Source organism: Sapajus apella, unplaced genomic scaffold (genome assembly GCF_009761245.1).
Source record: "Sapajus apella isolate SASKATOON/1434 unplaced genomic scaffold, GSC_monkey_1.0 scaffold159, whole genome shotgun sequence".
NCBI lineage: Eukaryota > Metazoa > Chordata > Mammalia > Primates > Cebidae > Sapajus > Sapajus apella.
Window position 1 is genome coordinate 2,446,048 of NW_022437099.1, and position 13,486 is coordinate 2,459,533.

At 53.6% G+C, this 13,486-nt stretch overlaps 1 protein-coding gene across 5 annotated transcripts in view; it reads left to right on the plus strand.

The window, feature by feature from the left end:
- ZNF853 (zinc finger protein 853) overlaps positions 1–3,937 on the plus strand; it is a 9,433-nt gene extending 5,496 nt beyond the window's left edge. For 2 of the 5 annotated variants that reach the window (XM_032266549.1, XM_032266548.1), the window contains exon 3: positions 841–3,937. In XM_032266549.1, coding sequence (XP_032122440.1) covers positions 841–2,639 — 1,799 coding nt within the window. In that variant the 3' untranslated portion in view covers positions 2,640–3,937. The remainder of the gene's footprint in view (positions 1–840) is intronic. The other 3 variants (XM_032266551.1, XM_032266552.1, XM_032266550.1) reach the window with 3 other exon arrangements.
- Positions 3,938–13,486: the final 9,549 nt, after the last annotated feature.

The following is a 13,486-nucleotide window of genomic DNA, read 5'->3' on the forward strand; positions in this document are numbered from 1 at the left end:
CCTCTTCCTCCCCTTTCTCCCCTTCCTCCCCTTCTTTTTTGCCTAGGCTGGAGTGCAGTGGTACTGTCTCAGTTCACTGCAACCTCCACCTCCTCGGTTCAAGAGATTCTCCTGCCTCAGCCTCCTGAGTAGCTGGGACTACAGGCACCCACCACCATGCCCGGTTAATTTTTTGTACTTTTATAGAGATGGGGTTTTGGCATGTTGCCCAGGCTGGTTTCAAACTCCTGAGCAAGTTCTGAGCTCAGGCAATCCACCTGCCTCAGCCTCCCAAAGTGCTGGGATTACAAGCATGAGCCACTGTGCCTGGCTACCTGGGCATGTTTTTTGTTTTTTTTCTGTTGAGATGGAGTCCCACTCATCACCCAGGCTGGAGTGCAGTGGCAGGATCATGGCTCACTGCAACCTCCGCCTCCTGGGTTCAAGCATTTCTCCTGTCTTAGCCTTCCGAGTAGCTGGGATTTCAGGCATGCACTGCCACATCTGGATAATTTTTGTATTTTTTGTTTTTTTAAGTAGAGATGGGTTTTGCTATGTTGGCCAGGATGGTCTTGATCTCCTGGCCTCATGATCTGCCCACCTTGGCCTCCCAAAGTGCTGGGATTACAGGCATGAGCCACCACACCTGGCTACCTGGGCACATTTCCAAGCCACTCCCCTCCCCTGCAGCATTTTAGTTTCTGCTGGGCTGCTATTGTTACTTAATCCAGCACTTTTGGGCTCCTGCTAAGAGTGTGTTAGTGTGTCTTTGAGGGCAGGTTAAGGGGCAGGTCCTGGGGTCTGGACCAGAGAGCTTCCTGTAGATCTTTCTCTCTTGGCTTCCTGCCATTTCTTCTACAGGTGGCAGTGGTGGGAGCGAGAGTCAGGAGGAGGAAGAGCCTCAGGAGGGGAGCAGCAGTCCACAGCGGCCAGCAGTCTCAGCCCTGGTGGGGGCCAGTGAAATCGCTGAGGAAGCCCAGCCAGGACAGCGGGAGTTGCCACTGCAGCAGTCAGAACAGCAGCCCGAGCTGCAGCAGCAGCATGAGCAGCTTCAACAGCCACAGCCACACCCAGAACTGCAGCAGCAGCAGCAAGATGGGCACCAGCAGCTGTCTCAACTACAGGAAAAACACCTATCCATGCACCATCAGGAACTGAAACCAGAACTGCAGCTAATGTACCAGCAGCAACAGCCACAGCCACAGCCAGTGCAAGAGCAGCAGCAGGAGCAGTTGCAGCTGCAGCAAGCACTAGAGCCACAGGTGTTGCAGCAGCAGGAACAGCTACAGCAGCAAGTGCAAGAGCAACAGCTGCTGCAGCAACAGCAGGAACAGCTATGGCAGCAAGTGCAAACGCAACAGCTGCTGCAGCAGCAGCAGCAGGAACAGTTACAACAGCAAGTGCAGCCACTGCTGCAGCAGCAGCAGGAACAGCTACGGCAGCAAGTGCAAGAGCAACAGCTGCTGCAGCAACAGCAGGAACAGTTACAACAGCAGCAGCTGCTACAGCAGCAGGAACAATTACAGCAGCAACAGTTCCAACAGCAGCAGGAACAGCTGAAGCAGCAGCAGCAACAGCAGCAGGAACAATTGCAACAGCAACAGCTGCAGCCTCCTCCCTTGGAGCCCGAGGAGGAGGAAGAGGTGGAGTTGGAGCTCATGCCGGTGGACCTGGGGTCAGAACAGGAGCTGGAGCAGCAGCGGCAGGAGCTGGAGCGGCAGCAGGAGCAGCGGCAGCTGCAGCTCAAATTGCAGGAGCAGCTGCAGCAGCTGGAGCAACAGCTGGAGCAGCAGCAGCAGCTACAGCAGCAGCAGCTGGAGCAGCAGGAGGTGCAGCTGGAGCTGACCCCGGTGGAGCTGGGCGCCCAGCAGCAAGAGGTGCAGCTGGAGCTAACCCCGGTGCAGCCGGAGCTACAGCTTGAACTTGTGCCAGCCGCAGGAGGCGGCGGAGCGGCGGTCCCCGGGGCTCCAGCCGCGGTCGTGGTAGCCCCTCCGGGCTACGTGGTGCTGCAGGAGCTCATGGTGCTGCCCGCCGTGGCCGCGCCGGCAGTAGTGGCCATCCCAGGCCCAGCGGGCAGCGCAGCGCTGACCCCCGCGCGGCAGCGGCGGCGACGGCGCGCCCGAGACCGGCCGACCATCTGCGGGGAGTGCGGCAAGGGCTTCAGCCGCAGCACGGACCTGGTGCGCCACCAGGCCACGCACACGGGCGAGCGGCCACACCGTTGCGGTGAGTGCGGCAAGGGCTTCTCGCAGCACTCGAACCTGGTGACGCACCAGCGCATCCACACCGGTGAGAAACCCTACGCCTGCTCCTACTGCGCCAAGCGCTTCAGCGAGAGCTCAGCGCTCGTGCAGCACCAGCGCACGCACACGGGGGAACGACCCTACGCCTGCGGGGACTGCGGCAAACGCTTTAGCGTCTCCTCCAACCTGCTGCGCCACCGGCGCACGCACTCGGGCGAGCGGCCCTACGTGTGTGAGGACTGCGGCGAGCGCTTCCGACACAAGGTGCAGATCCGCCGCCACGAGCGCCAGCTGCACGGCGCGGGCCGCTCCCGGGGCCTTGGCCTGCTGCGCGCCTCACGGCCCGCGGCCCTCGGCGGCCCGGTCCGCGCGGACCAGGCCGCAGCGGCCACTGCGCCCCCAGACAAGGCGCTGTGAGGCCATGATCAGGGCTGCCTGGTCGGAAGGGGATCCCCCACCCGCCTCCACCTGAAAAGCTCCTTGACCCGGGTTCGTGGGCGCTGGAGGCATCCTGGAATATCCCTGGAATAAAAGGCTTCCATCCTCATCATCATTCCCGGATTCCCTGAGAAATACCAAGGTTCACAGATTGGCCGCCAGAAAAAGAAAAAAAGAACATCCGCCAAAAGAGAAGCAGACTGGGGCTGAAACAGCACGCGGGACACGTTTCTCTGCCCTTTGAGGGGCCTGCCAAAAATTTCCCCCCTGGGAAAACTGGACTTATTACAAAAGAGGAAAAACTCCCAGTGGCGAGACAGTGAATGACACTGGACGAAGACAGGACACCTACCAGGGAATCAAAGATGTGGTGAGACACACATGGAAAAGCTTCAATCCTGGTGAAAATGATCCCAAGGAGATACTCGGGGAGAAAGCAAACTTGTTTGCACTATGTAGAAACTGATCAAGGCATTGAATCGTCCTCAGTGGCATTTGCCTTGAAAATCCTTTTTAAGATGAAAATTCATCAGGGTGGGTATAATTCTGATGAAAACGCCTGTGTTCATCAACACAGGGTCAGACTGTTCACGGGGTCAATGTGCAAATCGAAGCCAGGAAGTCCTGCTCTGGGTGGAAGGTGGAACCTTCCCTCCAGGGAACCAGGGGCTCTGGCGGGCTTTGGAGGCAGGTTCTTGGCCTTTGCTGCCATGTCCCCCAGTCTCCCCAGTCCCCATTAATGTCCTCTTGAATAAGAGCCTGTGGCTGAAGCAGAGGGCATTCTGGGAGAGCTCTCCAAAGTCTGGAAGGAGGGTCCCCCAGAAGGAGCTCTGGGGTAGCCTCACTGTGGCCCCCGGACTCCACCAGCTTCGTGCTTCTCAGATGCCGCCCAGGGGTGGGCATGGGGAGACTGGGGCATATTTCTCCTGTGTCAGGCTATGGGGGTTTGGAGCGCTGCCTGAGCAGACCCTGCCCCGTGGCTGGGGCTGGGGGAAGAATGTCTGGGACAAGGATTGGGAGCAATGCTCTTTATCACGTTTACCAAATCGTCTGAGGCAGGGGCTGTGAGCAGCAGCAGTTGCTGGTGCCTTGTGGGAAGGTGGGGTGGGGAGGAGGCCACCCGCCACCTCTGCCCCCAGTCACTTCCTGCTCCACCTGACTCTTCACGTGTGGCTGCTTCTCCCCAGCTGCTTCTCCTTTACTAACACACCTGCTACATTTTACACATGTGTTGGTAAGTGAGAAACAGAAACAAAAAATAAAATATAGAAATACAATGTCCTTGTCTTGGTGTTTTCACCTCCGGATTTTGTGTCCTTCCATGGGGCTCCCCTTTCTTTTCTTTGTTTTTCTTTCCTTCCTTTCTTCCTTTTCTTCCCTTCCTTTCCCCTTTCACTCCTTTTCCTTTTCTTTCCCCTTCCCCCTTCCTTTCACTTCCTTCCTTTTCCTTTCTTTCTCTTTCTTTCTTCCTTTCCTTTCCCTTCCTCCCTCCCTCCCTTCCTTTTCTTTATTTTCTCTCTTCCTCCCTCCCTCCCTCTCTCTCTCTCCCTCCCTTCCTTCCTCTCTTTCCTCTCTTTCCCTCTTTTCTTTCTCCCAGGCTGGTCTCAAACTCCTGAGCTCAAGTGATCCTCCCAACTCAGCCTCCCCAAGCACTGGGATTACAGGCATGAGCCACCGCACCTGGCTCATGCCTGTAATTTTTTCTTTTTCTTTTCTTTTTTTTTTTTTTTTTTTTTTCTATATGGACAAGGTCTCACTCTTCCCCAGGCTGGTCTCAAACTCCCAGGCTCAAGCAGTCCTCTCACCTCAGCCTCCCAAACTGCAGGGAGTACAGGTGTGAGCCACTGTACCTGGCCAGGGGTTCATTTCTTTTTCTTTCTTTCTTTTTTGAGAGAGTCTCACTCTGCTGCCCAGGCTGGAGTGCAGTGGTTCTGCCACTGCAGCCTCAGCCTCCTGGGCTCAAGCAGTCCTGCCTCAGCCTCCTGAGTATCTGGGTCTACAGGACCACACCTGGCTAATTACAAAAAAACTTGTTTTGTAGAGATGGGGGGGGTCTCACATGTTGCCCTGGCTGGTCTTGAACTCCTGGAATCAGGCAGGCCTCCTGCCTCAGCCTCCCAAAGCACTGGGATTAGGGGCGTGAACCACCAAGCCCAGTCTCCCTTACAGGATTTTGCTGGGGGCTGCATCTCTACTTGACTTCCTCTCCTTCCTTGGCCCGCTTCTCTTACTCCAGCACCCCCTGGGAGCATGACCTTAATGCATCACTCACTCATCGATCTGTGTTTCGAGTTCTGCCGCTCAGCAGCCTGCCCTGAGACCATGGTGTAGTTCTGGCTAGTGGAGTCTGGTAGCGACAGTCCCCCATAAGGTAGCAACAGGAACCTGACTGTTTGTGGGGGGTGAGTGATGGTTACCTTTGGCTGCCTTTTTTTTTGTTTTTTAGACAGGGTCTCACTCGGTTGCTCAGGCTGGAGTGCAGGTGCAATCATAGCTCACTGCAGCCTCCAACTCTTGGGCTCAAGGGATCCTCCCACCTCAGCCTCCTGAACGACTCAGGCTACAGGCACATACCACCATGCCTGGCTTATTTATTATTTTTTTTGTTGCCCAGCTGATCTTGAACTCCTCGGCTCAAGTGATTCTCCCGCCTCAGCCTCCTAAAGTGCTGGGGTTACAGGTACGAGCCACCGCCCCTGGCCTGACGCCCCTTTTTGACTTGGTGGGTGGAGTTTTAGATACAAGTTCTGCCAATTACCTGCCTCCCCACAGGGCACCTGGTGGGCTGGAAACATGAGGAACATCAGACAAAGGAATCCAATCCCATTCCATCAAAAACTGAAAACAGGCTGGGTGCAGTGGCTCAAATTCCCAGCACTTTGGGAGGCCAAGGTGGGAGGATCACCTGAGGTCAGGAGTTCAAGACCAGCCTGGCCAATGTGGTGAAACCCCATCTCTACTGAAAATACAAAAATTAGCTGGGCGTGGTGACAGGCACCTGTAGTCCCAGCTACTCGGGAGGCTGAGGCAAGAGAATCTCTTGAACCCGGCAGGCAGAGGTTGCAGTGAGCTGAGATCGTGCCACTGCACTTCAGCCTGCATGACAGAGCAAGACTCCATCTCAAAAACAAACAAATCCCTGAAAACAGAGTATGCCCCCCACATCTCCCGCATGCAGGTCACCAGGACTTCTGCCAACTGGAGGCGGCTTAGGGAAAGAGGAGGTCCAGCAGCCTATGTCTGCGGCTGGAGCACCTGTGACCCTCCTGCTTACATGAGCAGGAGGAAGGAGGAGAGAGGTGACTGGCAGTCTGCCCCAGAGACACCACCTGCCTGGGCTTGTGCAGGAAACAGCAAGAACAAGAAAAGCAGATACCCATATGGACATAGCTGCTCGGCCCAGCCAGTGACTGACCTATTATGGGGAAGCTTTCTCTCCCCTGGAGGGCACTGGAGGGTGGGTGACAGAGGTGGGTGGGGGCACCAGGAAGGCAGACCCCACTCCAGCCTCAGCTTAAGCTCCTGCACCAGGCTGCTGGCTGTCATGGCAGCTAGGGCCTCCAGCACATGGCATCAGGCCTGGGGTAGGGCAAGGCTCCCTGAAGTCCCATCCGTGAGGTGCAGCCTCAGAGACACAAGCCAGGAATCGAGGGATGGTAGAACAAGGAGGTCCCTGGCCTGCATGGGGACAGGTGCAAAAGGTGGCAGAGAAGGGGATGCAGTGGTTGTGGGGGCGTCTGTCCTGAGCAAGAGCCTGAGGTGGAAGCTGGGGGCAAATCCAGGGGTCTTCAGTGGTCCTGTGGTTGCAACTTCTTGCTCATGTAGGGGGTCCGTGGCGGCCATGAAAGGCATCAGGCAGGGGGGGAGGTTATGACTTGCCAAGGTGGATGGGGGTGTGGCATGGGGTCTGGATGGACAGCAGGAAGCCATCCAAAGGCTGTTTAAGGGAACCAAGTAGGAGGTGACAAGACTTCAAGGTGACAGAGTTAAGCTGTGGAAACTGGAATTGTGTTGTTTTTAGGTGAGACAGGGTCTTGCTCTCTATTGCCCAGGCTGGAATGCAGTGGTGCAGTGATAGCCACTGCAGCCTTAAACTTGGGCTCATTCCTGTCTCTGCCTCCTGAGTAGCTGGGACTAGAGGCTCTCATCACCATGCCCAGCTAATTTTTAATTTTTTTGTAGAGGTGAGGTCTTGCTATGTTGCCCAGGCTGGTCTCAAACTCCTGGGCTCAATCAATCCTCCCACCTGAGCACACCCCTACCCCACCCACCAAAGTGCTGGGATTACAGGCATGAGGCACTGCCCAATAATTCCCTATAAATGGGAATTACTGTTCAGCAGGAAACTGATCCCTTTGGGAACATCAGCATGGGGAGAATGTGGCTTGGTTCTGTGGTCCTTGACACAACTGTGAAAGACCAGGATACCACCTGCCCATTGCCCTTCCAGAAGAAGCCTGTCCTCCCTGTCCCAGTTCGGAGTCCACCACAATCTCCCGTCCTGGCAGCTGCAAGGCCTGCTGGGAGTGACTGTCCACTAGGGGCTGTCAGGGCAGAAAGGAGGAGCAGATTCCTCCCTCCTGGCACCCACAAACGTGTGTCCACCAGGCAGGGCTAGATCAAGTCCATGTTTTCAAAATGGAATGGGAAGGAGCAGGTGGCAGTGGGGTCTCAGGTGCTGATGGAGAAGCATGCAGGGCTGGAAACATGGTCTTTCTCTTTCCTTGTTGGGACTTCAGCCTCTTCTCCACTCAGCCTTGACCTTCGAGCATCTGTGCCCGTCTCTGCGTTGCCCAGCTATAGCAAGAATCCTGTCAAGTCAGTTTAACCAGAATCCCCACCCTTGATATCGGATCAAATCCCTCCTCTCCCACCACCTGCCAGGTGCCCTCTGATCACTCTCGCCTGCCTTCAGCCAGGATCCTGGCAGTCAGTTCAACCAGAACCCCCCACCCCTTGGTATTTTTCCACCCAGCCACCCACTTCCCCACCCCACTCCAACCTGCTCCTGGGTTGGAAGTCTCCACTTGTCCTGCTGTATTCAGAATTGAGCCCAGTTCTATACTGAGGTCTCTTTACCTTATTGCAACAGTTCCTGAATAAAATCTGTTTTTACCATTTTAACTACTGTTCAGCTCTGGTTTCTGGTATTCTTTTTTCCGTTTTTTTTTTTTTTGGAGGGGACTACAGGAACGCACCACACCTGGCTAATTTTTTTCTACTTTTTGTAGAGACAGGGTCTCACTGTGTTGCTCAGGCTGTTCTCGAACTCCTGGGCTCAAGCAATCCTCCCACCTTGGCTTCTGAAAGTGCTGGGAGTATAGGCATAATATGGTTTGGATGTGTGTCCCCACCCAAATCGCATGTTCAATTGCTATTTATTTTTTTTGAGATGGGAGTCTCACTCCGTCGCCCAGGCTGGAGTGCAATGGTGCAATCTCAGCTCACTGGAACCTCCACTTCCTGGGTTCAAGAGATTCTCCTGCCTCAGCCTCCCAAGCAGTTGGGATTACAGGCACCTGCCACTGTGCCTGGCTAATTTTTGTATTTTTAGTAGAGACGGGGTTTCACCAGGTTAGCTAGGCTGGACTCAAACTTCTGACCTCAGGTGATCCACCTGCCTCGGCCTCCTAAAATGCTGGGATTACAGGTGTGAGCCACCTCGCCCAGCTTCTCATGCTCAATTGTAATCCCCAGTGTTGGAGGTGGGGCCTGGTGGGAGATGATTGGATCATGGGGGCGGTTTCTCATTGTTTAACATCATCCCCCTTGGAGCTGTCATCATGAGAGTGAGTTCCTGTGAGAGCTAGTTGTTTTCAAGTGTGTGGCACCCCTCCCCTCTCTCTCATTCCTCCTGCTGCAGCCATGTGAAGTGCTGGCTCCTCCTTCATCTTCCACCATGATTATAAGTTTCGTCGCACCACTGCACTCTAGCCATGCTCCCTATACAGCCTGCAGAAACACGAGCCAGTTAAACCTCTTTTCTTTGTAAATTACCTAGTCTCTGGCAGTTTTTGATAGCAATAGGAGAATTGACTAACACGAGCCACCATTCCCAGCCTCGGGTATGGTTTCTTTTTTTGTTAGGAGTCTCGTTCTGCCACCAGGCTGGAGTGCAGTGGCTCGATCTCAGCTTATTGCAACTGCCCAGGTTCAAGCAATTCTCGTGCCTCAGCCATCCCAGTAGCTGGGATTACAGGCGTGCACCACCATGCCCAGCAAATTTTTGTATTTTTAGTAGATGGGGTTTCACCATGTTAGCCAGGATGCTCTCTATCTCCTGACCTTGTGATCCACCTGCCTCGGCCTCCCAAAGTGCTGGGATTATAGGCGTGAGCCACCGTGCCCAGCCTGGGGTATGGTTTTAATAGCAGCACTACTGCCTTCAGCCTACTGCAGGCACACAGAGGCTCAGTGGGGGCATACCTCAGCATCCCCCTGCATGAGGCTCCCTGCCAGCCCCTGATGTGAGAGCTTAGGAGGAGCCCAGGAGGACTTCCTGTAGGAAGAGATGGCTGAGCAAGTCCTGAGAGCTGAGTGAAGCGGGGCTCTGCCCAGCCAAGGTTCCAGTACCTGCAGGTGGGTCCATGCAGATGTGGGGCATGCCCAAAGCCCATGTGCTTGAACAGATATGCCCTCAGCCTCACAGAATTCCAAAGCCTGAGATGCCTGGAACCTTTCCACATCCCCTGTGTCCCTGCCGATGAGTCACAAGAAGGCTGAAGCATAGAGCAAGCTTCACACCAATCACTGGGTGGGTGGGCACCCTCCTCACTGCCATCATCCACTGTGGAGGATGGGGCAGGAGCCAGGCAGATTACACCCCAGGAACTGTTTCGTGAGTATCCTTGGATATTCCCCCAGCCCCAACCCCACCAACTGCTCATAGATATATGAGTGACACAGAAACTGTATTAGTGTAAAAAGGGTTGATTTACTTTTTGCAATCTATTAGATTTCTTACTTTTTTGTTTTAAACAGAGGTGATCATGTTAAAATATTTTATTGATTTATTTATGGAGATGGAGTCTCGCTTTGTTGCCCAGACTGGAGTGCAGGGGCGCATTCTCGGCTCATTGCAACCTCCACCTCCTGGGTTCAGGCGATTCTCCCACCTCTCAGCCTCCCGAGTGGCTGGGATTACAGGTACCCACCAACATGCCCAGCTAATTTTTGTATATATAGATATATATTTAGTAGAGATGGGGTTTCACCATGTTGGCCAGGCTGGTCTTGAATTCCTGACCTCTGGTGATCCGCCTGCCTCGGTCTCCCAAAGTGCTGGGATTACAGGCGTGAGCCACCACACCCGGCCTTATTTATTTTTGCGATGGAGTCTCTCTCTGTCATCCAGGCTGGAGTGTAATAGCACAATCTGGGCTCACTACAACCTCTGCCTCCCGGGTTCAAGCGATTCTCCTGCCTCAGCCTCTTGAATAGCTGGGATTACAGGCACGTGCCACAATGCCCAGCTAGTTTTTGTATTGTTAGTAGAGATGGGGTTTCACGTTTCACCATGTTAGCTAGACCAGTCTCAAACTCCTGAGTCAGCTGATCCACCCACCTCAGCCTCCCAAAGTGCCAGGATTACAGGCATGAGCCACTGCATCCGGCTTTTATTTTTGGAGACAGAGTCTTCCTCTGTCACCCAGGCTGGAGTGGTGTGATCATAGCTCACTGCAGCCTCAACCTCTTGGGCTCAAGCAATCCTCCCACCTCAGCCTCCCAAGTAGCCGTCATGCACCGCCACGCCCAACTAATTTTTAAATTTTTAGTAGAGTCAGGGTTTCACTATATTGCCCAGGTTGGTCTTGAACTCCTAGGCTCAAGCCATCCTCGTGCTTCGGCCTCCCAAAGTGCTGGGATTACAGACGTGAGCCACTGCACCTAGCTAATTTTAAAAAATTTTGTGTAGAAACAGGGTCTTGTTTTGTTGCCAGGCTACTCTGAAACTCCTGGCCTTAAGCTATCCTCCTGCCTCAGCCTCCCACAGTGCTGGGACTACAGGCATGTGCTAACCCTGGCCTGCTTTTTAATTACTTCCTTCTTCAAATGAATTTGGGGAAATCTATCAAGACCAAGTACAGTAGTGAGTGACAGGAAGGTCCAACTCAACTACAGTTTATGAAAACCAACTGTCCTCAGGTCAGAGGCATCCTGAGGCAGGTGGCTCAGGGCTGGTCCAGCATCTCCCCAAGGCCAAGGACACTTAAGTCCCACCAGCTTCCTTCCTCCTCTCCGTCTCCTCAGTCCCTCAGCAGTGCTGTTGGAGCAAGAAGCAAAAATCACTGGTGGGGCCGGGCGAGATGGCTCACGCCTATAATCCCCGCACATTGGGAGGCTGAGGTGGGAGGATCACTTGAGCCCAGGAATTTGAGACCAGCCTGGGAACGTAGGGACACACCATCTCTACAAATATTAATAATTAACAAATTAGCCAGGCATGGTGGCACGTGCCTGTAGTACCAGCTACTCAGGGGGCTGGGGCAGGAGGATCACCTGAGCCTAGGAGGTCAAGGCTACAGTAGAGCTATGATCACATGACTGTACTCCAGCCTGGGTGACAGAGGGAAGAGAAAGGACAGGAAGGGAAGGGGGGTAAAAGGAATGGAGGGGAAGGGGAAGGAAGGGAAGGGAAAGGAAGGAAAGGGAAGGACAGAGGAAAGGAAAGGAAAAAGGGAAGGAAAGGGAAAGAAAAGCAAAGAAAGGGAAGGGAAGGGAGGGAGAAGAAAAAGAGAAAGGAAGGAAGAAGGGAGGGAAGGAGGGAGTAAGGAGGGAGAGACGGAAGGAAGGAAAAAAGAAAGGAAAAGAAATTATCTGTGGACGAGGTAGAGGAATAAATTGAGTCTTGGATTAAGTATCAGGTCAGGACAAGAGGAGATCCAAGGAGATGCTGGGGTGATTTGGGATCCCTGCCTCACAGGGTGGAGGGTTCTAAGGCTGGGATGGAGCTGTTGACTCTCTGTTATACACCCTCCTCCTCCCCTGGGGTCCCTTGCCCTCCACATTATGGGTGGATTTGGGCCATGGGCAGCACTGGCAGGTGACAGCGTGCGGAAGGGCAAGGTTGGGGAACTCTCTTGCCCCACGCTGTCCCTCCATAATCACAGTGCCCACCAGGTGAACCCCTCTTTATACCTCCACCTCCCTCCAGGCCCTTTCCTGTTCCTGCAGGGCTACGGGTGGCAAAGGCCTGGTGCCTTCACATTCCAGCTGCTTCAATTTACCTGGTGCATTAGTCCGTTTTCACGCTGCTATAAAGAACTGCCCAAGACTGGGAAATTTACAAAGGAGAGGTTTAACTAACTCACATGGCTGGGTGCAGTGGCTCATGACTAATCCCAGCACTTTGGTAGGCCAAGGCAGGTGGATCACGAGATCAGGAGTTCGAGACCAGCCTGACCAACATGGTGAAACCCCGTCTCTACTAAAAATACAAAAATTAGCTGGGTGTGGTGGCGGGCACCTATAATCCCAGTTACTGGGGAGACCGAGGCAGGAGAACTGCTTGAACTTGGGAGGTGGAGGTTGCAGTGAGCTGAGATGGTGCCACTGCACTCCAGCCTGGGTGACAGAGCCAGACACTGTCTAAAAACAACCCCCACCGGGCAAAAAACTAACTCATAGTTCCACATGGCTGGGGAGGCCTCAGGAAACTTACAATCATGGCAAAAAGGGAAGCAAACGCTTCCTTCTTTACATGATAGCAGGAGGGAGAAGTGTGGAGCAAAGGGGAAAAAACCCTTATGAAACCATCAGATCTCATGGTAACTCACTCACTAACATGAGAACAGCATGAGGGGAACAGCCCCCATGATTTAATTACCTCCCACCAGGTCCCTTCCATGAAACGTGAGAATCAGAACTAAAATCCAAGATGAGATTTGGGTTAAGGACACAGCCAAACCATGACACTGCTTTTGGTTAATTGTCCTCTAGTCAGAGCCTTTCCTGGGAAGCGCCTGGGGGCAAATGCGTCTTCCTGCGGAACCAGAAAGATCAGGTAGGGTGAGGAAGGGTCTAATCTAGGGATTGAGGATTCAAAAACTTAGATACCCACAGGACAGTCAGGCAGTGTCATTCAGACACGGGCCTGGAGGAAGGGGACAGGGAGTGGTGGGCACTGAGGGCTATGGCCATGCCCAGTCCCACCCACAGTGGCTGCTTACTCCTCAGGCTGTACTGGCTGGTGCGCTGCAAACCAGGGGCCATGTGTTGCCAGAACTTCTGATTTTTCAAATTTTACTCATTATTAGAGATGGGGTTTCACTCTGTTGCCCAGGCTGGAGTGCAGTGGTACAATCATAGCTCACTGCGGCCTTGACCTCCTGGGCTCAAGCGATCCTCCGGCCTTATTTTCCCAAAGTGCTGGGATTACAGGTGTGACCCACCTTGGCCCCCCAGAGTGCTGAATTTATAGGTATGAGACCATGCATTAGGGCCTAGTTTTTCTTTTTCTTTTTTCTTTTCTTTCTTTTTTTTTTTTTTTTTTTTAACAAGAGTGGGACTCTTAATTTTTAAATGTTATTACAGTAACTTTAAGACATTTTAAAACACCAGGAGCCAAGCAACATCACTGTTAGGGTTTGATTCAAGGGGTTAGGGCTGTACCCCTCTGTGAGACAAAGGTTTGAGTCTTCCTCTCCTCTGGTGGCATGCACTTGTAGTCCCAGCTGGGACGGGGTCTTGCCCTGTTGCCCAGGCTGGAGTGCAGTGGCACGGTCTAAGCTTACTGCAACCTCCACCTCCCGGGTTCAAACGATTCTTCTTCCTCAAGCTGGGACTACAGGTGCATGCCACCAGGACCAGCTAATTTTTGTATTTTT